Source organism: Dromiciops gliroides, chromosome 5 (genome assembly GCF_019393635.1).
Source record: "Dromiciops gliroides isolate mDroGli1 chromosome 5, mDroGli1.pri, whole genome shotgun sequence".
NCBI lineage: Eukaryota > Metazoa > Chordata > Mammalia > Microbiotheria > Microbiotheriidae > Dromiciops > Dromiciops gliroides.
Window position 1 is genome coordinate 302,315,716 of NC_057865.1, and position 20,994 is coordinate 302,336,709.

Sequence of the window (20,994 nt, forward strand, 5' to 3'; positions counted from 1 at the left end):
AGAGTTAGTTTTTCTCCTCTCTTTGGGGGCTTCCCAGGTCCCAGCTAGTTCTGAGGGGACAAATTTCCCCATGATATGGAAGCTCCCATTGCTTCTCCAAAGAAACAAGCATCTACCCCAGATGCTTCCATGTCCCTCCAACCCCACTGGAATTCAGAGGGTATTGGGAGGAATTGCACCTGCCCCATCCCCTGTGCACGTGTGTGCAGACACCCACACACCCACACCCACACCCACACCCACACCCACACCCACACACACACACACCAGCATTTTAGAGCAGCACTTACATGAGGAAGAAAATTGGGACTGTGGACTAGGACCCAGTTTCCTCGTCTTTAAAATAAGAGGGTTGGGTCAGACTGCCCATCTCTAGAGGCTGCCACTGGTCATCCTTTCCTCAGTAAGCACCCCCAGGGGACTTGGACAACTCTAGCCTTAACCTGGCCAAAAGATACCAAGTGTGGACTAAGGACTGCCCAGGAACCTGGGGCCCTGAGCCCACACTTCCTGGGAGATGGCGACTGGTTGGTTGGTGCTTGTTAGCGAAGTCCGTGTGTGGTCCTGGGGCTCGTGTGTTCCTAGCCTGGGGTCCATGTACCCCTTATTTTTTGGGGGGTTGTTTGTGAACTTAGATGGGGATAAGTCCTGCTTTTATCATTGCTAACCTCTGAGAAGACTGACCGCCTCAGAGGCCCCCCCAAAACCTGGAGAGACCTTGCTTGGAAGGAAGGTCACTGCTGGGCGTCTGTCTTCCTGCCAGGTTCGGAAAAGGCACCTACAAGACCACTGTTTTACATTAAGGGGAAGGGCCAGAACTGTTTCTAAGGGGGTCCTGGTGGCTCCTGATCCCTACCCCCTTTCCCCAAAGCCTTGCCTTGAGGACAGGTGGTGGGGAGTGGTCTTCTGAGACTGGGGGCAGCTAAGGACAGAAAGTGGGAGGGAACTGAGATCTGCAGCCCATAGAATGATGGCCATGACTGGGAGTCCAAGGAAGATGAGCTAGCAGGTGGTGAGGATTCCCTATCTCATCCCATCCCTTATCTTACATCCAGTTAGAACTAAGATCAGGGTCTGGGCCACCCAGACGAGGAGCAAACCAACAGTCTGTGGCAGTGGGGAGGGAGGAGATGGCCCGTACAGGGTTCTGTGTGCCAGGCACAGAGGATCTAGGGAGTGGTTTGTCCACAGCATGTTCTAGGATCACGTTTTCTCCTGCATTTTCCAAATGACCTAGAACCTAGAACAGAGGGCCCCTGCAGACACATTCGACCCTTTTCATGGGCTGTTCTACTAACAAGGGAGGAGTTGCCCCAAGACCCAATGCGGGCAGGAGGCTTGGAGAGTGGAACGGACTTCCCAGATAAAGGCTGTGGGTTCCTTCGAAGCATCCCGGAGCCTGCCTCAGATGGGCTCCAAGAGTTTGTGTTTACAGTTTTCTACACCCCTGAGGCATGGAGGGATTTTTATCTCCCTATAACAGTTTTCATCCCCCAGGGTGCTGAGCAAGGCTCTGGCTCTCCTGCTGGTAGGAGGGGGTGGGGGATGGGAAGGTGTAAATACCCTGTGTTTCCTGACTCCATGTACAAGTAGTCACACCTGTAAACACCTATTCAAAGGACTTTCCTCCCACTATTTTAAGGCTTCTCTGCTGTTTGGCATTAGCATTGTTGGATTACACTGATGGTGACATGGGTGTGCTGCCGCCGTGTGTGTTTTCTTTAAAGATCTCGACAAAATGGTGACCTCCCAAGGGAGAACAAACAGGGCCTCCTTCTGAGACTGTACCAGGGAAAGGTGAGACCAAAGCGACCCCCTCAGGAAGCCCAGGCTGAGGGGAAGGAGGCATGTGGATGCCCTCCCCTCCCACCAGATCAGGGAAGGGTCCCCTGGGCTCAACCTCTGGCCACGTGGAGGAGACAGACTGCAAGGGTGAGGAGGGGTTGGGCCTCTGCCGCCACTGACCCTGGCCACACTCCAGCCAGCCCCTGTCTCTTAGGTCTGGGCGCTCTCCCTGTACAGATGGACAGGGATGGGCTCAGGAGCCATCCTTTGAAACCCACTGGTATTTAGGGCTGGGGCAAAGGTCATCCACTGTTTTTTCCATTTGACAGAGTGGCTTGTCTGGGGCCACAGCACCAGGTGGTTTCTGACAACTTCCTATGGTTTTCAAATCAAACTTGCCCAAGTAGTTTTGCCGCTAAATGACAGATCAGTTATTGATCATCCAGCAGTGAGGACTAAGTAATGGATTACATGGGGGCTTTCCACTTTTTAAAATTCATGAAATGCTCAGGATAAAGGGAAACCCAGCATATTGAAAGGCAGTGAAGCTCATGGGCTCCTGCTTTCAAGGATGGGTAGTAGACGTCTAAAATTCCTACCTATTCCTGAAGGCTGAGGCTACTGGATCCCTGGAGTTTGGGGGTGCTGGAATCAGAATTAGGGTCAGAGTTGGAAGCTGAGGACATGCGGCATCAGTTCGGTCAGCCCCTGACATAAGTCTCTGCCCGAGGTGGCTAAACCGGCTTCGGTTCAGGACAAAGCTTCCAGGCTAAGGAGAAGTGGCATTAGGGGCCTGCGAGACCACTGCCTGCCCAAGCAGGAAGGAACTCAGCAGGAAAAGAGTGGGTGAAGAGGAGACAGCCACCTAGAATAAAGCTTAAAACCCCAGGTTACAACCTCACAGGGGGTGGTGTAAACTGAATGCAGTGGCATGAACAATTTGGCAACAGGAAAAGGTTATGCATACCCATATACCTAGGGTGGGGTCAAAATGGATCAGGTGAAAAGGGGTCATGAGTAGAAACCCCAATCTAGAACCCCTGCCCACCATGGTTAGAAGCCACAGCTGGGGTTGGGGGAAGGGGTGGGCCATGGGATACGGTTGGGCAGGGGCACATGCCAGCCAGGCGGGCTCACCCAGCCCTTTCCTGAGGGTTGGCGACAGGGTAGTGGAGGCATCCAGGCCCCAGCCAGATTACACTTGAGGACAGAGAGGGCCTGAAGTGGTCGGGTCTGACTCTTGCGAGGCGCTGAGGCAGCCCACACAGGAGGATGGGGATCCCCAGATTTCCTTGGCTCGACACCTTAGGGCTTTCTAGCTGGTCCCAAGGACAACCAACCGTTTCAACCCCTTTATGGCCCAAGGGCATCTGTCTCCTGGAACCGAGATAAGAAAGGGGACTGACCCAGGGCCGACATAGCCAAAGGTGCCTGTCCTGACTGGCTGTGCCGAGGGCCCCCAGGACGGTTTTCCCTGGAGCTTGTTCCCATTCTTGGTCCCAGATGGCTCGATTTTGTTCCCTGGCCCTTTACTCACATTCACCAAGAGATAGTGGGTCGTCCAAAGCTTTGGTTTGAGGGTGTTCACAAGCTGGGGGATGGGATGCTGCCCAGACAGGCTGCCTCCACAGCCCGGGTTAGGCTGTTAGGCTGTCAGCCTCAGGCTCATCCCACCCTGACCCTTCTCCCTTGTGCTCGCCTCTCTAGCATGCCCCAGGCCCATCTCCTCAGCAACCCTGACAGGCCCGCCCTGCCGGGCTGGGGTGTTTCTGGGCAGAGGAGCCTCTGGCTTAGCCAGATTCTTGGCCGCCCCCCTCTTTGGCAGGCAGCCCTGGACACCACAGGCCCTGAGTAACACCAAGTAAAAAGCTCACAAATCGGAATGAGGCCAAGGGTGCAGGCATGTGGGCTTGGACACGCTTTGATGGCCAACAGTGCCAACACCTGCTGGCTGCCAGGGGAGGAGCCAGTGCTCAACACAAGCAGACACCAATGGGCGGACACCAACCCAAACTTCTTGCTTGGTCAGTGGCCTGAAGGGTTCCTAGCTGTCTCTGGGCAAGGTGCTGGCTCTAGGGCGGATGGAACGAAGGTGTCTCACCTGCCTATTGGGGCATCCCCCACCAGGTCACTTCCCCATCACTTTCTCAGAAACGGCAGCTGCCCAGGTTGTCACTCAAGGCCAGCCCAAGCACCTGGGCAGAGGTCACCCGAGGCCCAGCCCCAAAGCCTGTAAACTGCACACTCGCACAGGGTACTTTCCTGGGCACTGATGCTGAGGGTGCAGTGCCGCTCCTCCCCACAACATGGTAAACATCACATGATTGTCCACCTGAGCCAAACCCGCCCCTTTCAGGGCTGAAGGGATGCGGAACTCAGAAGGCAGTCCAACCAGGCCATTGGCTGTCACTTCTGCACCATGCCCAGAGGCTGCAAGAGCCCCTAAAAAGCATCTGTGCCCCCTTTGGAAGCGCTGACCCTGAGTTCACCTTCCCAAAGTCCACCATGTACCAGTAGCCGAGGCTGGATGTGAGAGATGCCACGGGCCCCAGTGGGGCCCCCTCCCTGCAGAATGGCCATGAGATGAGGCTGTTCCTCTTCCTGTCAGCCTCATTCACAAGTGGTGTCACAACAGGGTCACTGTCTGCAGGGTAGCTGGCTCAGGGCGTGGTGTTCCCTCTAGAACAAGAGCCCCGGTGCCCAAGACCCAAGAGCTCGAGGGCCGCCTGCCCCAAACACACATAGACCGAAAAGGTGCCCCCCCCACTGCCTGGCACGGTGGCCAAGGGCTCACTGAGGCAGGGGGTGCAGCAGCAGGGGTCCCTCACCCCGCTTCTCCCCTAACTCAGGGCCCCTTGGGGCAACGCTCGAGGAAGGTGACACACTGGCGATGGCGTTGGGTGTTCACTTAAAGCTTTTATTGGCCATAGTAATTTCCCCCACAAAACCTTTCAGAATACCTCTAAAGTTCTTAGAATGTCAAAGTAGAAAGTTAAGAATAAAAGGAATAAGTTTAAGGGAAAAAAGCAGCAACTTGGCAAACGAGTCTCTGAGCGCCCTGCCCCGCTTCATGCCTCCTTCTTCTCCAGCAAGATTTTGTGCAGCTCGTCAGCATCCTCCGTAGTCTTGACCCGGATGAGCATCGTCACGGGGAGGGTGGCGCTCTTCTCGCTGATGGGCGGGTTGGGGACGCAGACGATGAGCACATTGTTCTTGCCGGTTCGGGAGCAGGGCATGTTGGGTGGAACCAGGACATTCAGGAGTATGTTCCCTGCGTGTGAAGGGAGATGGGGCCATGAGACCCTCTGGCCAAAGGCACCCAGGGCTGTTTTCACCCTAATGGATGAAACTGTGGCCGGGCACTCCTCTCCAGGCCCTTCCCCCACCTGACCCACCAAGCTCCTTGGAGCCCTGGGGTCCCTGGACAGCCGGGGTCTCCACCTTCTTTGCCCAACCACCTTCCTTCTCCCAAAGAGCTTGACGGCAACTGGCCCCCTACCTCACCCCTGGTCAGACTTCGTACACAGTGGTCAGTCCTAATGCCTGGACCCCCCAAGATCCACGTACAAACTAGTTTTGTTTGGGGGGCAAAACTGGGTTCTAATTTTGAAATGAACTTTTGAAACTCAGTCTGTTCCTCAGCTGGGTCAGGAAACGCAGCAAAAGTAAGGTGTGGGCCTGTTTCCCTTCCTCAAGAGACCGCCCACCCAGTGCGGCTGGCTGGCGCAGAAGGCTAGAAGGAAAACTAACTGCTGACCAGAGCTGGCCACCCTGTGGCGAGCTGTGGGGACAAGGGAGTCATTTTGGTGGGAGGGCTGGTTGGCAGGACCAGCAGCCTGGCAGCAAGCTTCCGAGGGCAAAGGTCAGAAGGGGCCCAAACTAACCTACAGCCATGAGGAAAGGGGGGGCCCTAGAGCACTGGCTGCCTCTGACAGCCTCCCCTTCCCCAATTTGAAAGCCCCCAAGGCCCAGAAGCACTCGGGCTAAAAACCTGGCAGGGCAGAGCACTGGCCTCGACGTCCTTCCCAAACACGGTCAGGCTGCATCAGGTCACTCACCTAAATTGGTGTCTGCTCGAACCAGAAGCTGGGTCTTCTGATTGGCAGCAGGTTTCAAGTGCAGGGTTCCCACGCCCTTCTCTTTAAACTCATTATCTTTTTTGTAAAAGAGTTTGCACCTGGGGAATCAATAAAAAGTGCCCCATTATCCTCCTGAAGGGCCCCTGGGGCCAAAGTGGAGGGTGCTTTCTGGGAGGTCCCCCCACATTCGAGGAGGCAGGGGGATGAAGCTGGACGGGGCCAGCATGATGGTCACTGCCAGGTGGCCCAACGTCTCTGGGCTCATCCCGTCTTACAGGGGCCCCACAGCTCCACTTTTGGGTGGCCGCCCGGACCCTTGACCTTTTTGCTCCTCTCCTACGTTGTCCAGCATCACCAAGCAATCGACCGCAGGAGCCCCATGACCTTGTTCTGTTCTTGTGACTCAGGGCCACCAGGAGGCCTCCCACGGAGTTCCTGCTGCAGTCATCACTGGCTGAGAGGCTCCACCCAAGGCTCACCAGCCCCAGCCCCCCCTCAGCCTGGACAGACTTGGTCCTGCGGTGCTCAGGAGCCACTTCCACTGTCTTGGGCTGGTGAACTTCACAAGCCCCTCCCAGCTCTGAGCTGAGGACCCTTGGAATGGGCGAGGGCGCAGGGGCTGGGGGTGGGGTCAGCAGCCCAGCTCTAGCCCCCCAGGGGCCCTTCTCCATGCTCCTGTGACTGGAGACCATTATCAGAAGACAGCCGAGCCTCAGGCAAAGAAGTGGGACCCTGTGCAAGGGGCAGCGGGGCCAGGTGTGCATCAAGAGCCGGGCAGACTGGGGAAGAACCTTGCGAGATGGCGCCACAGGCCGCAGACAGGCAGCTACAGAGGTTCAGTCCAGAAGGCCCCAGAAGCACATTGACCCAGCCTGTAGTTCTGCACATGCTCCAAGGGCCTCAGACCCAACAGGGAGAGGGAGAGAACAGCAGCAGAGGCCAGGAACATGGGCCGTGGCCCTCGACTTGCAGGTCAACTGACCTCTTTGGTGTGATGAGGGCCATGGCCGGAACAAGACATGGACCAAGGAAGAATTCACAGTATGGCACATTTGAGAGGTCAGTGGAGACAAGAAACAGGAGAGGAGACTAGAGAGACCACCTGGACAGGAAGAAAGGAACGAGGATTTCTGGGAAAACACCCCAAGTCTGTCTTGAGGGATGCTACACAGGGAGGGGCTCCCCTCATTCTCATGCCCCCGAAACAGGCAGAGATCCCTATGAGGAGGCCAAGAGGAGAGGAGGGCTGACGACGGGCCTGAACGTGAGAAGGATGCGAACAACGCCTTGGAAGCATGAAGAGCAAGCTCTGGACATGTGGGGTCAGAATGCTGAAGGACGGGCAGGATAGGGGTGCCCGGGGCCTGGAGGAGCGGGGAGGGCTATGCACCCCGCGTGGGATATCCGGCAGGGACTGGTAAGGGACTTGGGAGGTCACAGGAGGAGAGAGAGATGAGTAGGGCCCAGACAGGACCGGGCACTCGGGCAGAGGAGCAAGCAAAGAAAACCAAGGGCTGCCCTGGGTGGGCTCAGATCAGAGGCAGGCTCAGGGGAGCCGAGGTAGTGCAGAGGACGACCCAGGGACTGGCGGGTTCTTGCTGGTTCTGCCTTTTCTTTGCTTAGCCCTTGTACACATTGCGCCTTAGGACGTGACCCAGTTCTGTGTCCGTGAATGTTCTAGCCCCATGTGGCTGCTTCTCGCCAGGGCTCAGAGACCACATCACGTGCTTGGGCCTGAAACAAGGGAGCGAAGCCCTGGAGGCGCCTCCTGCTCCAAAGCTCTCGCGTGAGGATTCTGCAAGGGGATGGGACTAGCGATCCTCGGCGGGCATGAGGAAGGGGAGGGCCAAGCAGGTGGAGCCCAGGGACCTGCATTTGCACTGTCTGGCTTCACAGTCGGCACTATGCCCGCCGCCACTCTTGAAGAAAACCCCAGGAAAGTGCAAGTCAACAATTTCCTCTGCTTCTGAGAGCCCAGTCCTTGGACTGAAAGCAGCAGGGAGAAGCCGGCTCAGTCCTGGAGACAGACCACAGCCGGCCCCAGCACCCTAAGAACCCTCGAGGCTCCTGGGAGCCAGGCTGCCAGCCCGGAGTGGGAGCAGCCATGGCTGCAGCAGGTCTGCCCCTCCCCCCATGCTTCTGGGTGCCATAGTGGAGGCACCACAGGGATCCACCACGTGCTGAACTAAAAACAGGGACACATTGTTTGCAAAAGGAAAACCCCAGCCATTGTTTCAAGCACAGCGGACTTACTTCTTGGAGTAAAAGGCATCCTCTTCCTTGACTTCATTCACGATTACTTTGGGCGGCTCCTCACTCTCTTCCTCTTGGGCACCTGAGAGAGATCAGCCATGGCCATCAGGCCCTGCCCCCACAGCAGGCGGTGTGTGTGTGTGTGTGTGTGTGTGTGTGTGTGTGTGTGTGTGTGTCGGCTCACCTCAGCCCCCTCATTGGCTCCTAGGGCCTCTCATCCCACCAGCCCCATCTTCCGCCCACCCCAAGGCAACACGGAGGGGAGGCCCTTTACCTTTGCCTTCGCCAGCAGCTGCATCCGGGTGGCCCTCCAGCATTTTGGGGGAGAAGGAAGAGGCGGGGCTCGCCTGGGTCACCTCTTTGCCAAAGAGGCCCGCGTTTCCAGGAGAGAAGAAGTTTGCCATGGGGCCGGAGCCCAAGGAGCCCAGGACCGAGCTGTCGACTTTCCGTCCAAAGTGAAAGGAGGCAGTGGACGAAGATCCCGTGGCAGGGGCTGCTTTCTTCTCCGACGGCGCTTCTGCCCACTTTTCCGCGGCCCCTTCGGCTTTGTCCGGGTGAAACAAAAAGGGGGTGTCTTGGGGGTGCTGTTGCGATGGGCCCGGGGTGGCGGGCCCGGCCGGGGTCCCAAGGAGCTGCCTGCCGGCCTCCATCTCCGAACTGCTGTCACTGCTGTTGCCGGGCAGCTGCTCGATGCCTGTGAGGTATCTCTCGTAGTCTTTAAAGATGGGCGTCAGGTCACAGAGCGGGTTGGTGTCCACGTGCTTGACGATCCAATCGCGCACAGAGCAGTTTAAGGCAGCAAGCTGTCTGTGGTAAGCACTGGCACCACAGGCCTTCCCCTGCACACCCTGCCGGCTGTCCCCATTGGTCTTAGGGCTGGTGGCCTTCTTGTCCACCCCCCAGGAAGACGTTGGGCCATTGGCGCTGGCACAACCTATTCAGAGAAAAGGCCTTGGATTGAGGGATGCTCGTGCCTGGGGCCTCCTCCTGTGCTGGACGAGCTCACACAGGGCTCCACAGCCTGCACTCCTTACACCCCTGCCCGACAGATAGATGCACCAAACTGCATCCCTGGGGAGTTTCTAAATGCAAAAGGGACACTAAACAGCTCGCCTCACTGGGGAAGCCCTCCATGTACTCAGAGCCAGAAAGAAAACCAAGGACACCCCCTGTTCTGCAGCTGTCTGTTCACACTCAAGTCTGGGTCTTGGTACACTTCTGCCTCAGCAGGCAGCCTGGGAGTGACCACCTGCGAGACTGTGGGGTCCTCCTACCTGACCAAGCTCAGGCTCTATCAAGGGGTACTCACAACTGGCAGACAGGGAAGGGACGGAGGGAGCCTCAAGTGAGGCGGGTTCAGAAGGCTCGGTCAGAGCCAGGATGCAGGTCCCCTGCTCCCCCGTGGAAACCCAACAGCCACCTCAACCCGCCTCCCACTCTTCTTCGGGCAGTGTCCTTGGGCACACATCTGCCAACTCACCAAAGGTCACCTTCTTTTCTGCTGAGGGAACCTTGACGGGGGTCGAGGCAAGCACAGACACGCCGCAGCCATTGGCCAGGCCCTGCAGAGGCTTGATGCTGGCGCCGTTGCCGAAGCTGGTGAGCCCTCCTCCTGGAGGTACGACCAACCCTTTGAACCCTTTAAAGGCCCCTCCACTTTCAGACTGAAAGGCAACAGGAAGAGTGGCCCTGGGAGCGGCTCCACAGCGGGCTGGGCAGGCACCCCACCCCACCCCACCCTGGCTTCTGCCTCCTCCCCCAGACAGCCCCTGCCACTGCCACCAAAACAGAGGCACCGCCGGCACAGGTGGGGAGCAGGGCACCGAGGCAGGGGTGCTAGTTCAAATCTCTCTGCGACACCTCCCACCCAGCACCTCACTGCTCCTGGCGGCACTCCCAGCTCGAGCATGCCGAGTGTGCTACACACCTGGTCAGATGACCCCTCACTCGAGGGCCCAATCGAGCCTTTAGCCCACTGCTAACTAGCCTTTCAGATGACTTAGCACAAAACGTAGGGAAGGTCACTCGTCACATCACATGAGGCTGCTTTCTGGTGTCCTGTGGGGTCCCTGGTCATGCAGCTCAGGGGCCAGCTTGGCCCTGGAGAGCTCCCCAAGGATGCCATGAGCTGGGAGGCAGCTCCCAGCCAAGAACCGCCACCCCCCCAAAACACCCCCTCTACCAGGCAGGCAGCAGCCCTAGGAGCCCGAGCTCCTCCCAGGAGCATGTGGCTCTAGCTGGGCTGTGATCTGGGGTCACAGGGGAGATCACCCAAGATGCACGCGCCCCATTACTCTCAGGAGCCGTTGGCTGGGGCCATGGGGGGCAGGGGAGGCTGAGAGAGGCCCGGCCTCTACCCTGGGTTTCCTAATGATATCAAGCCCACTTGGCCCGGTCCTTTAGGGGAATAAAGAAGCTCAGGCCAGCTCCTATGAGCCTGTTTCCCAGGAGGCCACAACAAGGGTGGGCTCGTCCTACCCTGAACAAGACCGAGCTGAACCGAGGCCCAGAATCTCAGACAAAAGGGCGTCTGGGGAAAAGCCACAGAATTCACATTCAAAACCTACCCATGGTAGCCAAGGGCTAGAAACGAGGTCCATGCCCAGAGACTGGGGACACCCAGGGTGACCTAGGACCACGACCAATGGACAACCATAGAGAGGCCTGGAACTGAGGCTGAGCCAAGTCAGGTGAGCCACAAGCCACAGAGCCCTCAAGGACAAGGGTGCCACAGGAAGAACCAGCACCCAGGCCACATGTTGTGAAGACAGAGCTTCAAGCTTGGCCCCCAAGAGGAAAGAGGGGCAGACGACCCCTGTGGTCACTGGCACAGGCTGGGGGCCAAACTTCTAACACGTTGTTTTTCTCCTCAAAATGTGTCAGGAGAGGGGAAGGATACAGGGGAAACCAGTGCCGTGAAAAAAAGGAATCAATAAAAATCATCAATTCCTTTAAAAAAGGCAGGCAGAGAATGGGAAGGAAAGTGGGTGTCCCAGTCAGCCACGGCTAAGCAAGGACCAGCATGAGAACACGATGCAACAAAGACGAAGTCAGAGAGCCTGAAGGCACCAGCACAGTAACACTGGGGAAACCACCTGCACCACCCTGGGTGCCCCCCTGAGGTCCATCGCCCCCTCCTGGCACGAGGGGAAGGAGAGCCCCAGAGAAGCCCAGGGGAGAAACCCCTGCTCCAGAGCCTCCGAGCGACTAAGAGGAACCCAGGGATGGAGGCTCTAAGATGTCCCCCCACCCCAAGCACCTGTGGTGCCTCCTTGGGCTGCCCTTCTGCCTCTCTGCACCCGAGCCCCCTGGGGACCCCTGGCTCAGCTCCACAGCCTCCAGCCTCACTCAAGGCTAGGAGAGGGAGGGAAAGACTCACTTCCAAGGCCACATTCCTTCGCTTCGCCTTCTTGATAGCTCTGTTCTTCAAGACTTCCTCGCTCGCCACCGAAAACGTACCCACCTATGGGGACATGTGGAATTAGGGAGGTGGACACTCGCATGTGGACTGGAAAAGTGTGGCTGGCCATTCACCACCTGGTTCTAAGCCCAGAGACAACCCCAAGATGCACGTCGTGCACCAGGCTGAGAGGGGGGAGGGCTGGCCCTGAATAATGGGCTTCCGTGGGGAGAGGCGAAGACCTCCCTCCAACAACTGAGCCCTCTTTGCACCCCAGCAGCCCTGGCACCAGTGGATGAAGAGGCCACACAGATGCCCAGGACCAAAGCGCAAAGGCCAACAGGGCAGCGTCATCGAGTTAAAAACAAACGCTGTGTGTGAATGTGGGGCTGGACCACATCTGCAGAGCTGGAGAGTGTCCCCCTGGTTGGCCTCGGGGTCCCCAAGCTCAGCTCACAACTTGTTGACACTTATTTCACACCAGGATTTGAAATCCCGATGGAGGTCTGGGGAGGACTTCCACGCCCACACCGGATGGCAGAGGGCCCAAAGGCCCAGCACCCAGCAGGTGCCCTTTGGCAGGGGATGCCCACACTTTGCAGACTGAGGACAAACCCAACAGCCCCTAGAGAGTGGGGAGGGGGCCCCCACCTCTTCCACGGCATCCTCTTGATCCCAGTTCCTATCTGTCAGCTCCTTCTCCGCGTTTCTTTTGGCCATTTTCTCGTACCTGAGGTGGAGAGAGGGCAAAGTCACAAAAAACCAATGAGTCCCGAGTGCCTGGGGGGGGTCCTCTGGGGGAGCCACCCCAAGATCTGACCCCGAGGCGTGGATCGGGTCCATGGCGCCTCGGCTGCCCCAGCCACGCCTCCCCCCTCAGCCTCCTCTTCCTCTTCCCCCTCTTCCCGGGCCTCTCTGCGGACTGACCAGGAGCCCCCCATTTTAGTCCTCTTCTCTCTCTCCTAGGGGTGAGACCCCTCCCCTTCTAAGACCCTCGTGGGCGGCCTTCAAGGCCTCTACAGCCTGGCCCCGAACCTTCCCTGTCACTCCCAGGTCCCGGGGGAGCCACAGCCGCCTGCTTCACGCCTGGTTAGTTTCACCTCCGTGACCCCGCCCCGTTCCTGGTCTATTGCAACGCCTGACACCCCTCCCCCCCACTGCAACAAAACCCGAGGGGGGGGTCCCCCTGCCCCAGCCCGCCCCCGCCCCACCCGGTGCCGGCCGAACCTCGGCCTTGCCCATCCGCACAATGTGCAGGAGCGGACGCCCCGCCGCCCTCCCCGGGCCCAGGCCTCGGCGCCCTCGCCCCGGCCAGGCCGGCCTCACCTGCTGGGCGGCTCCTCGTCGCTCCCCGGGCCTGGCTGCGCAGCATCGCCCCGGGCGCCTCCGCCTCCGCCTCAGCCCGAGGAGGCCGCCGCGCGTGCCCGCATCGCGTGCGCGCCCCCAAGGCGGGGGCCGGGTCGACGGGGGAGGAGGAGGGGGTGGGGGTCGGGGTAGACCGAGCGCGGGCGCCGACGAGGGGGAAAGCGAGAGACCTGAGCGGACCCGGAAAGGTGCGCGTCCGGCAGCCGCGGCGTCGGCTTTTCTGGCGCGCAGGCGCGCCTCCCGGGCTCACTACGCAGGCGCCGCGCCCTGCCGTACGGCGCTGCGCAAGCGCGTCAACGGTCGCCAACGGGCGGCCCGCGCGCCACGAGGCCTCCCTCCTCCCCCTCAAGCCGGTGCCGGAGGGGCCGTTGGGCGGAAGGGCGGGAAGGCGTGCGTGTGGGGCCGTGCCGTGCGTCCATGCGTCACGCGGCTTCACGTGACCTCTGCGGCCAGGAACTTTGGGTAGGGACCGGATGTCGGGAAGGAAGAGGGAGCCGTCAGTCCTCCAGATATCCAGCCAGTCACGGAGCAGCAGCCGAGAGTGGGGGCGGAGCCAGCCCCGGGTCTCACCCTCCGGTGTTAAGGATCATCCGCCAGGCCAAGCGCGCCAGAAGCTATGGGAGTCTTTCCTTCAGGCCCTTCCCGTCTCCAGTGCTCTTCCCTGGACGACATTTCACTGGCAGTAAACCGAGGCTCAGAAAGGGTTAAGGGCGCCAAAGGCCGTCCCCATTTAACAGAGGGAGAAACTGAGGCCAGCGTGCCCGTGACCTTCGTGTTGAGCCAGTTGTGTCCGACTCTTTCGTGACCCCAGTTGGGGTTTTCTTGGCAAAGATATCGGAGTGGCTGGTCATTGCCTTCTCCCGTGTCTCTGAATTGGGGCCCTCTGGCAAGGGGGGAGGACCACCACGCACAACGGCCAGTGGACTCTCACTCACACAGGGCAGGGGCCCCCAGGCTCCCTAATAGCCTACCCACTCAGACAAGCACTGGCTCTGGGAGAGCTTTCCAGTACACTCCCATCTGCTTGGGCTGGGCTGGGGCCCCTCCAAGGCTGCTGTCCTAAGGGATGCCGAGATGTCCCAGCTGGCCCTTTTCCAGCAATCATTGAATGCTAAGTTGTGGGCAGGAGCAGAGCCCCTTACTATCTCTGATGGGATTCACTCGTTTGAAAAAACATATTGATGTAGGAGGTGAAAAAAGGCTGAACAGAAAAACCTAAGCCCCAAGCTTTAAGTCACATATGAGCTCTCAAAGGGAGTCAGACCCCAGTTGATGGATAACTTACAAGTCAGGATGCCAGGATCTCTTACCCACAGTAATCAGTATCCATAAGGGGAACAGAGGGAGCTCGGCCGTGAAGACCTTGAAATGACAGGCTATAGAAACTCAGACTAGAAATAAATGAAAAATGAAGATGTTTGGAAACTAGCCATGGGAACCAGAAAGAGAGATGCACAGAAAAGGCCAAATTTGTCCTCAGCTTCACCTTATGACGTGTAAACCCCCAAAACACACCTCTACTAAAAGAAGTACCTGCCTGGGGGTTGGCTTAGGACCCCAGGAATTCCAAGTTAGGTTAAGCCCTCCCGTGTACCTGCCTAAGGTGGAGATTATTATAATAAGACTGATAATCTATTCATCCATACTATAAATATACCTGTCTTTCCTTTCACTATTGGATACTGTTCCACTATTCTGGTTCTCTCCCTGTGGTCACTCACAGTATTGCAATAAAACTTGGGAAACTGAGCCACTGAGTCTTGTAATTTTTTTGGGACAACTCGCGATCGATTTGACCCTAATTCCAGCCCACATCAATATTATGCACAATAATGGTATATCCTGCATTTAGACCCCACGGTGACAGAAATTGTTTTATTTCATTTACCATCAATCCATATCCAAGCCCAAGACTTTGTAACTGGTCTAGTCTTCCCCATGTCCTCTGAGTTCCTGCCCCAAGAAGATTTCGGGTAACATTTACAGAATCCCGAACAATGATGATAGCTGGCATTAATATAGCACTTTTAGGTGCTAGGCACTGTGCTAAACATTTGTTCCTCACATCGACCTTGTGAGACAGGTGCTGCGATCCCCATTTTGCAGCTGAGGAAACTGAGGCCAACAGACTCACCCAAGGTCACAGAGCTAGTAAGCCTCTGAGTCAGGATCTGAACTCGGGTCTTCTCCCAGAACCACTCCTGAAATTCTTCCTCTCGGAGAATCCAAAATGTTTATGAGGCAGGCTTTTGAAGGCATTTCCTACAGAATGGACTGGGTCTATTCAGTTCAGGGGCAGAAGCACCATCATGACTTTAGCCAGGCCAATAATAAGGACAAATTGTTCTTTTGTAGTCCAGAGGCCCCTTTAATCTGTTCACCTAACGAAAGGCTCCTTTTCCTGTGCTCTTGACTTTGCCTCATGGTTCCCTCCCATGCTGTGAGGAAGGGGCTTTAGAGAACATTATTATTTCTCCATCTTCCTAGAGAAACTAAGGAAGAGATTTTGTGGGTGTGCCCTTTGGGGAGTAGCCTTTGCTGAGGTGCCCAGACACTGTGGGAGGGGGCAGTTTGGCACATTCCTGATATGATTAGGGGAGGGCATGGTTGTGGGACATCTGCTGCCCACCCAGTCATTGTTGGCTTCTGTGGCCCCAGGCCTGAGAATGAATGGGGAGCTTAAGCCCTGCCTTGGCCCTGGATGCCTTCTCCTCATGATGCTGAGTCACTTCTCTCTGGGCCTGTGTCCTCATTTTGCAGACTAAGTTGACTGACGGGTCCCTTCCAGCTCCAGGACTTTGATTCTTACCTTTGTCAAGTGAAGGGTGGTCTAGAAAGTCCAGACCTGGCCTCGGCATGAGCAGAAGGACAGGGGTGGAGAGGAGAGCCCACCACAGAGCCCCCATTTTTTCCACCTTTGGAGAGTGTGGCATATTCCAAAGGAAGGAACATCCAGCAGGAGGAGGGTGGTCCTCTCAACAGCATTAGGGAGGCTTGGAAGAAGGAAGGGTTTGGAATCATGAGTTCTGTTTTAGAAATACTGTGTGGGTGACCATGATGTGACCACGATGTGGCCACAATGGTCATTCATGTCCCTGGCTCAGGCACTGGAGGAGCAGAGCCTCTGCAGGGCTCTGTGGGCCTGACAAGGCAGCTGGCCCACTCCCCAGCCAGGTACGAGGGGGCTGCCAAGATGACCGAGTCAGAATCTGTACCAGAAAGTTTTCTGGGCTCAGGATCCTGAATGTGGAGTTGAGCAGAAGAGACTTGCAATGGAGACCTTTTCTTTTCTCCCCCCCTTCCCTCCCTCCTCCCCAAGATGGAAAGCAGTCTGATATAGGTTGTATATGTACAGTCATATCAAACATATTTCTACATTAGTCATCTTGTGAAAGAAGAATCAGAGCACAAAGGAAAAACCTCAAACGAGAAGGAAAAAAAAAACAGTTCAACATTAGAAACAGTATGATTCAATCTGCATTCATAATTCACAGTTCTTTTTTCTGGATGTTGAGAATATTTTCTATCATGAGTTCTTTGAAACTGTTTTGGATTGATTGTTGCACTGCTCAGAAGAGCCAAGTTCATCACACAATGTTGCTGTTACTGTGTACAATGTTTTCCTGGTTCTTCTCCTTTTAGTCAGCATCAGTTCATGTAAGTCCTTCCAGGTTTCTCTGAACTCCTCCTGCTCATCGTTTCTTACAGCACAATAGTATTCCATTATATTCATATATCACAATTTGTTTAGCCATTCCTCTATTGATGGGCATTCCCTTGATTTCCAATTCTTTGCCACCACAAAGAGATCTGCTATAAATATTTTTGTACATGTGGTTCCTTTTCCCTTTTCTATGGTCTTTGGGATACAGACCTAGCAGTGGTAGCACTGGATCAAAGGATACGAGCAGTCTCATAGCCCTTTGGGCATCGTTCCAAATTGCTCTCCAGAATGGCTGGATCACTTCAAGAGCCTAGCTTCTTAAACAGTGGGTTGAGTAACTAAATGTGGGGGTCATGAATAATCCAGCAACAGGAAAAGGTTATGTAGACCTATTTTGTATTCCTATATACCTGGGGTGGTGGGTGGAAAAAGTTTCAGAAGTCTTAGCTTAGAGGATACAAAATATCAGTGCAGCCAGAGGGCCCCAGAGGGAGGACGAGGAGCCACTGGACCTCTCAAGGAAATGGTGGATCCCATGATTCCAAAATGGTCTTTCTCCCTCCCATCCCACTGGCCGTTGCTAGCTTTTATCTGTTCCTTATACAAGTATCAGTAGCCACTACTTTCCTTGGCCTATTGTAGGCGCATGCTGCAATCTCTAGGGGTGGGCAGGCAGATCTAGGAGGCTGGTGTGGAGGGCGGTCACAGGGAGGCCAGACTTGGGCCCCATAGACAGAAGTGCCCCTGGTGTGGGGGGCAGGTGGCCCCTGTGAAGCCCCGGGACTCTTCCCAGGCTCTTCGGTCCCAGTGTCAAGAGAAGGCAGGTTCTTTCATAGGGGTATTGGGAGGGGAGGCACCAGATGGCCCTGTGGCTATCCTTTGAGGTTCCGTGATTCTGACATCTTCCAAGGGAATACTGGGACAACCTCAGAGACCCTGCAGGACCATGCCCCAAAGAGTGAGCTCAGAGTCACAGTCTTTAGTGCCAGGGGATAGATAAGTACAGGCTCAGTCTATCTGTCCTTCAGAGTCTTGTCTTGAATTCAACATCCACTGTGACAACTCGGATACCAAGTTGTCTCTGGAAAGGGCTTTGTCTCCTCAGGGAACCCCCTTCCCTTTAAAAAACAGGAAACATCTCGACTCCTGCCCCTACCAAGGAAACCTTCCCAGACTCTCTCCTACCCTCCAGTGGTCTCTCCTTCCTCCTTCTGAGGCTCCAGGACCCTTCATGGGAAGGGGACACTCTGCAATTCAAGGTCTCTTTCCAGGGGAAGCAAAAAGCCATGCTCTGCCCCCAGTGGCCCTGGGCACTCACTCATACATTGACTCTGGCCTTCGGTGTCCTGCCCAGACCAGGGATCACCCATTATAAGACAGTAAAGTGCCTGTCCCTGCCTGCCTGCCTTCTCTGGAGCCCAGCCCTTTGGGGCTTCTACTGGAACAGAACTGTGGGGGAGGGGTGGAGGGGGCTCTGTGGGAGTCAGGGGGCAAATCTCAGTCTTGCACTACCCTCCATTTGTGAGGTCCTTCCAAAGGAATCACTTTCTAATGATTATTTTGTCTCCTCCTCGGTTTAAAGGAAAGAAAATTTGATTCAACAAAAATCGAGACATTTTGTGACCTTTCTAAATGTTCCAGGCATAGTGCAAGGTTCTGGGCAGATAAAGATAAAACTGTCACCTCTGTTTTCAAAGAGCTCGCCTCCTGGGTGACATCACGCTAGGGTCTTAACAACAAGGTTATGCAATGGAGCGGGAGGAGAGACCATGACAAAGTGGTATCCTCCTCCAGGAAGAGAAAGATTCTGAATGACTGAGATGGAGGACAGCATTCCTGGCAGGGGGCACAGCTTGTACAAGGGCAGAGGTGAGAGACAACAGTTCTCAAGGCCATTGTGCTGGGAGCTGGCTGGAAGGATCAGCTAGAGCCAGATTATGGGAGCCTTCCATGGTGGGGGGGGGTGTATTCTCTGGAGCTGATGTAGGAGGCAAAAAAGGGGTTAACAGAAAATCCTAAGATCCAAGCTTTATTCAGATATTAACTTTAAAAGGGATTTAGAGCCCAGTTAATGGATAACTTCTTCATTAATATAAGTTAGGGCCTAGCTTCTCATGTACCCACATTAATCAGTACCCATAACAAGATCATAACAAGAACAGAAAGAGGTAGGTCAGAAAGACTGTAACAATAACAATGATCAAATGACAGGCTACAGAAACTCAAACTAGAAATAAATGAAAAATGAAGATATTTTGAAACTAGCCATGGAAATCAAAAAGATGTGCAGAAAAGGCCAAATTTATCCCCAGAGTCACCTTATGACACGTAAACCCCCAAAACACACACCTATGGAGAAAGGTACCTCCTCAGGGTTGACTTAGGACCCCAGGACCTCCAAATTAGGCTAGACCCTCCCCTCTACCTCCCTAAGGTAGAGATTATTATAATGAGACTGATCAATTTATCCATACTATAAATATAACTGTCTTTTCTTTCCCTATTAGAGAGATACCTTTCCACTTTTTCTGGTTCTCTCCCTGTGGTCACTCACAGTATTGCAATAAAACTTGGGAAACTGAGTCACTGAGTCTTGTAATTCTTTTGGGATGACTCGCGATCGATTTGACCCTATTCCATTTCACATCAGAGCCTCCCTGGGGCCTCTGTGGAGATGGATTCAGATGAGGATGGTTGGTGCTCTGGTCCTTTTGGCTCTCCCAGGCCTCTCCTGCCCTAGCCCATCTGTAGGACACATGTTATTTACTAACCAGAGCCAAGCAAGTCCTTGCACTGGGGAAATGCACACTTGGCTCGGCTTGGCGAACACAGATGAAGGGTGCCCAGCAGCAGGCATGGTAATGACGCCTTAGTCAGTTTTCCAGGCGTCTAGCTGAAATCCACATGGGCCACTTTAGAAAGCCCATCATTTTTCTCACTTAATAGACCACAGTAGCTTATTTAGAGCTGCCATGGCCTGGTGCGTACCCAGAAAGGGGGGCTACCAGGCTATCCAGTAACAGAAAATGGACAGAATATAAATTGGAAGGAAATTTTATCGAAACTCCTTCACTGTTCATCTACACTTGGGCCTCTTAGCACTAAAGGCTTGATTCCAGCCTTGTTCTCCCAAGAAAAGCCTTCATTATATTTCTTTCTCTGTTTTTTTTTTTTTTTTTTTGGTGAGGAAATTGGGGTTAAGTGACTTGTCCAGTGTCACACAGCTAGTATGTGTCAAGTGTCTGAGGCCGGATTTGAACTCAGGTACTCCTGAATCCAGGGCCGGTGCTCTATTCAGTGTGTCACCTAGTTGCTCCCTTCATTATATTTATAACCACTCCTGCCCATTCTTGGAGGCTCCCTGGAGTCTCACCTCCAAGAAGTCTCACTTTGCCTTGCCCGGCCCAGCCCAGCCCTGCTTTGCTCTGTTCTGGTCACTGGGAGCTGATTCATTCTCTAAGATCCATGTTACACCCCTAGCAGAAAATATCCCTTTCTGTTCCTTGGCCTGGTTGTCCTTCTCTGCTAAAGCATCTTCAGGGTTCTTTTCCCATTCTTCCTCTTCCCAGTTCTAGTCCTTAAAAAGTTCCATATGGACTCTGCCAGGCAATCAGAGCCTTCTCCATTCGAGACCTGCTCTCTCTGCCTCTTGGCCTTTGTCAAACTTCCTCTGTGTGACTGGATGAGTCACTTACCCTCTCAGGGCTTCAGTTCCCTTCTCTTCCAAATGGGGGTCAGTGGGTTTGATAACCTGTATAAGGCCCCATCCAGCCCTAGGTCTGTGCTCCTCTGACCTCCATTATGTCCCCCCACCCCCTTCCCTGGTTTCTTCTATGGTTCAAATCAACCAGATTCCTGCCCTCAGGCTTGTTCATGTTTGGGCTGCATATTTTTGAGTGTGTGTCAGGATTATCTGTGCTGACTTGTGACTTTTCTCCCTGCCTCAACTCCTTTCCCCACACTCTTGCTTCACTAGAGCAAGGAATGTGTCTTAGCTAGAGTCTGGGCCCCCAGCCCCAGGTGGCTTCTAAGGTCTCTGCACACAGCAAGTGATGAGTAAATGCAGCGATGACCTTTGTATTTCTGAGTGTCTGAGGCAAGACCCCAGTCACTCTGGAATTCAGTTGCAGAGTTCTGGGCCACCAGACTGGGAGCCAGAGGGCAGGTGGGGCCTTAGGACCTTCCTAGTGCAGACCCTAATGTGGAGATGTGAGGGGAAAGCCAGGCCTTGGACCAACCCCCTGGGGCTGATAGCTGGGACCCACACTGAGATTCCAAGGACCTTTTTGTGCTTTCTTTGCAATGGGCTCTCTCTCTTTCTGTCCCTGTTCTAGAACAGTCTGTTGAACTTCTACCCAGGCATCAGGGGGCTTTGTGCTTGGAAGCCCCCAGGCTTCAGGGAGACCCAATTGTAGTTTCTGATTAAGGAAGGCCTCAGCGGCAGCAGC

General features: G+C 55.1%; 1 protein-coding gene across 2 annotated transcripts; it reads right to left on the reverse strand.

The window, feature by feature from the left end:
* Nucleotides 1-4,687: 4,687 nt before the first annotated feature.
* NUP50 (nucleoporin 50) lies at nucleotides 4,688-13,029 on the reverse strand. 2 transcript variants are annotated; one of them, XM_043968189.1, is made up of 8 exons: nucleotides 12,844-12,999; nucleotides 12,169-12,247; nucleotides 11,497-11,580; nucleotides 9,598-9,781; nucleotides 8,392-9,051; nucleotides 8,118-8,199; nucleotides 5,844-5,962; nucleotides 4,688-5,056 (listed from the first exon to the last, which is right to left on the reverse strand). In XM_043968189.1, the coding sequence occupies exons 2-8, from the start codon at nucleotides 12,235-12,237 to the stop codon at nucleotides 4,854-4,856; spliced, it is 1,401 nt and encodes a 466-aa protein (XP_043824124.1). In that variant the 5' UTR covers nucleotides 12,238-12,247; nucleotides 12,844-12,999; the 3' UTR covers nucleotides 4,688-4,853. The 2 variants fall into 2 exon arrangements, with proteins under 2 accessions (XP_043824124.1, XP_043824125.1); XM_043968190.1 differs by lacking the exons at nucleotides 4,688-5,056; nucleotides 5,844-5,962 and adding an exon at nucleotides 5,969-7,598 and having other exon boundaries at nucleotides 12,844-13,029.
* Nucleotides 13,030-20,994: the final 7,965 nt, after the last annotated feature.

Excerpts from the sequence above, each read along its gene's own strand:
- NUP50 (XM_043968189.1), bottom strand. The coding sequence starts at position 12,237 with ATGGCCAAAAGAAACGCGGAGAAGGAGCTGACAGATAGGAACTGGGAT. Across the intron at positions 9,782-11,496 it reads GAAGGAATGTGGCCTTGGAA|TCTGAAAGTGGAGGGGCCTT; the intron begins GTGAGTCTTTCC and ends GTTGCCTTTCAG. Across the intron at positions 9,052-9,597 it reads AGAAAAGAAGGTGACCTTTG|GTTGTGCCAGCGCCAATGGC; the intron begins GTGAGTTGGCAG and ends TTCTCTGAATAG.